This window comes from Phalaenopsis equestris, unplaced genomic scaffold (genome assembly GCF_001263595.1).
Source record: "Phalaenopsis equestris unplaced genomic scaffold, ASM126359v1 Scaffold000150, whole genome shotgun sequence".
NCBI lineage: Eukaryota > Viridiplantae > Streptophyta > Magnoliopsida > Asparagales > Orchidaceae > Phalaenopsis > Phalaenopsis equestris.
The window spans coordinates 438,065-441,157 of NW_018164592.1; the positions used below are offsets into that span (position 1 = coordinate 438,065).

General features: G+C 40.9%; 1 protein-coding gene across 1 annotated transcript in view; it reads left to right on the forward strand.

Moving 5' to 3' along the window:
• Positions 1–1,521: 1,521 nt before the first annotated feature.
• LOC110021863 (pectinesterase 3-like) overlaps positions 1,522–3,093 on the forward strand; it is a 1,781-nt gene continuing 209 nt past the window's right edge. Inside the window, exon 1 of the mRNA XM_020720547.1 lies at positions 1,522–2,484. Coding sequence (XP_020576206.1) covers positions 1,683–2,456 — 774 coding nt within the window. The 5' untranslated portion in view covers positions 1,522–1,682 and the 3' untranslated portion in view covers positions 2,457–2,484. The remainder of the gene's footprint in view (positions 2,485–3,093) is intronic.

Genomic DNA, 3,093 nt, shown 5'->3' on the forward strand with positions numbered 1-3,093 from the left:
AGCGATGCGGCTAGCCAGTGGATGGCTGGCCGGAGGAGGTGGTCGGCCGGATGAATACACAAGATTTGTATGGTATGTATGTAAACCAGATGAATACACAAGATGTGTGGTATGTATGTAAATTTTCTGTTGAGGAGGTGATCGGTAGGAGTCGTGATTCGGCCAACCAGATGAATATACAAAAATTATGTGGTATGTATGTAAATTTTCAATTTGAGAAGTGGTCAGCCGGAGCGAGGCGGGCGACCAGTGGATGTCCGACCGAAGGAGTGAGGTGGCCAATCAGATGAATGCACAAGATTAGTGTGGCATGTAAGTTTTCCATTTGAGAGGTGGCCTGCAATATGAGTGGTCGATCGGTAGATGGTCGACCGGAGGAGTGAGGCTTTCGACTGGATGACCTGTTTTGTCATATGTTTTAAGGAATGAAGTATATGGTTCTCCATCTGCATCTTGAAATCGGTCAAGGTATCCTATATGATTGAATTGCAGATCGATCCAAGCGATGTTATGGTGGATTTTCTGGTAAGGAAGCAAATAAATGCAAATATTTTTTGTTGCATCTATAAATGTCTCCGAGTGTTGACATGAGAGATCTCTACATTCCTTTCGAGTATCCTTCATCATTTCCTCTTTTCAAAGGGGTTTGCGCCTTCGGGCCAAAATCTCTCAAAAAATGCCCATGCCTACATATGTTGTTTTGCAAGTTCCCGCTATGTGCTCTTCGCTAGGAGTCTCTCTGAAAATTTTTTTCCTAGGTGCTGCTTGTCTTTGTTGTATTAGAACGATCCTCGCTGCATCTTTTAGGATGTTAAATTCAAATATATCCTATTATAGCCAAGGCATAGAGTTAGGGATCGAGGGAGAGGAAAGAGAAAGATAGAGAAAGAAGAAGATGAGAAGGGCGAAGAGAGATGTTGCACGGCTTTTTGACCCCTTTTATAGCTTGAAAAGTAAAGGTTTCAAGAGAGCCAAAGGGGAGAGAGTTCTCTCTACAGACGGTTCTCTCTACATTAGAGGTTGAGAAAAAGGAGAGCCCAAGTTCCCATGATATATGTCACGAGTCCTGTATTTATAGCAAATAAAATGGAGAAATACAATACTACATTTTTACACTCACTTTTTGGAAGAATATTACAGGGTATTTTGGTCTTTATATCTTGAACCGTTAGATTATCTCGAGATCCATGCAGACAATTTTTTGAGAGTAAAGTTCCGCTAAATCCAATTTTTGCGCATTACTTCTTTCTCTTCCAGCATTCCGTTATTTTTATGCATAAATTTAAATTTAATAATTTTAATTGTGAAAAAAATATTTATTTCACCATGGCTTTCAAACTCTTCCGTCCCCTTTTCTATCTGATAAATTTAAATTTATTGAATTTGATAAATTTTTAATTAACATAACACTAAGTTGCAGCCAAGACCTTCCTAACATGCTGATATCCAAATCCAACTTGGCGACTACAAATTTGACTAAACTCGGACAATAAATTTTATTTTTTTAATCAACTTCTATTGGCGCTCCCATAGTACTCAACCACTCGAGCCATTAAAGAATAAGGAACACAGACCATACATGCCCGAGTGCCCCCAACATCCTCCTCCATAACTGCCCGCTCGCCCATTTCAAGAACTCATCAAATTACAATTTGCTGTAAAGAAAAGATCAGATCGAGAACATGGATTCCCTCAAATCTTTCAATGGGTATGGCAAGATGGATCCAGCTGAAGACCGTGAGTTCCGCCGGAAAACCAAGATTCGCCTCATCTTCATAGCCATCGCCGTCCTCCTCCTCATCGCTATCGTCGCCGGAGTTGCCATCTCTGTCTCCGTCAACAAACGGAAGGGTGGTCAATCTCCCATATCAGCATCATCTTCTATCAAAGCAGTCTGCAGCCTCACGCGCTACCCTGACTCCTGCTTCTCCAGCCTCTCATCCGCCACCTCCAATTCATCCACCGTCGCCACCGATCCGGCTGCTCTCTTCCAGATTTCCCTCGTCGTCGCCTCCCGCTCCATCTTGAAGCTTTCCTCCTTCCTCTCCTCACTCGAAATCCCACCCACCGACATTCGGCTCCAGGCCGCCATCAATGACTGCAAGGAGCTGCTCGGTGACGCCGTTGATCGGTTGAATGACTCAAACGCTATTTTCACAAGAGCAAACCCTGGGGAAAAGATTTTATCCGACAGCAAGATTAGCGATCTCAAGACATGGCTCAGCGCAACGATCACCGACCAGGCGACGTGTCTGGACGGCTTCGAAGGTACCACCGGCGGCTTTCGCGAGAAATTGGAGACGGCGATGGTGAACTCGACGCAGTTAGCCAGCAACAGCCTAGCGATTGCCACGGGGATTGTGGGAATTATGAAGAAATTGCATTTTCCGATCAACAGGAAACTTCTTGCTACGAGAGGGCAGAGTAGGGTTTTGTTCAAGAACTTCATTGATTGAACACCGACATTCTCGACTGCAACATTTGGTTAGTTCAATTAAGTTAATTGTGCGTTTAATTGATTTCGATTCCTGAACTAGCTTTTCCATGGTTTATAGTTGTACTTGAAATGCTTCACGGTTTCTGCTTCGTTTAAGAATATATAAATGTGGATTTTGGTGAGATTTGATGAAAATAATTGGAAATATTTCTCGTTTTTCATGAATTAGAATTTGATGTCACATGCGATCATATTGACTGCGAGTAAATTTGGGCGGGCGTCCTGGGCACATGTTTGTGATGTCAAAACTTAAATTGGTACCCTAAGTATAGATAAAAGTAGTATATTTGTTTTAGGATAATTACACAGGGACTGTCCCGTAGGGGTGTTAACGAGCTCACAGGAGCTCAAAAAAATGTGTTCATATTGACTCGTTTGTTTAACGAGACGGAACACGAACAAAGAGTCATTTTGACAATTTTAATCACATAGATATAAGATATTAAAGATTATAACAAATTTTAAAACATCATTTGATTCTAATTTAATAATTTTTATTTTATTTTTTTAATTAATACTTTTAATTGATTATAAATCTTTCTAGATTTGTAGTCAATTAAATTTTTTAACTATATTACTCATTTTAGTCATATGTT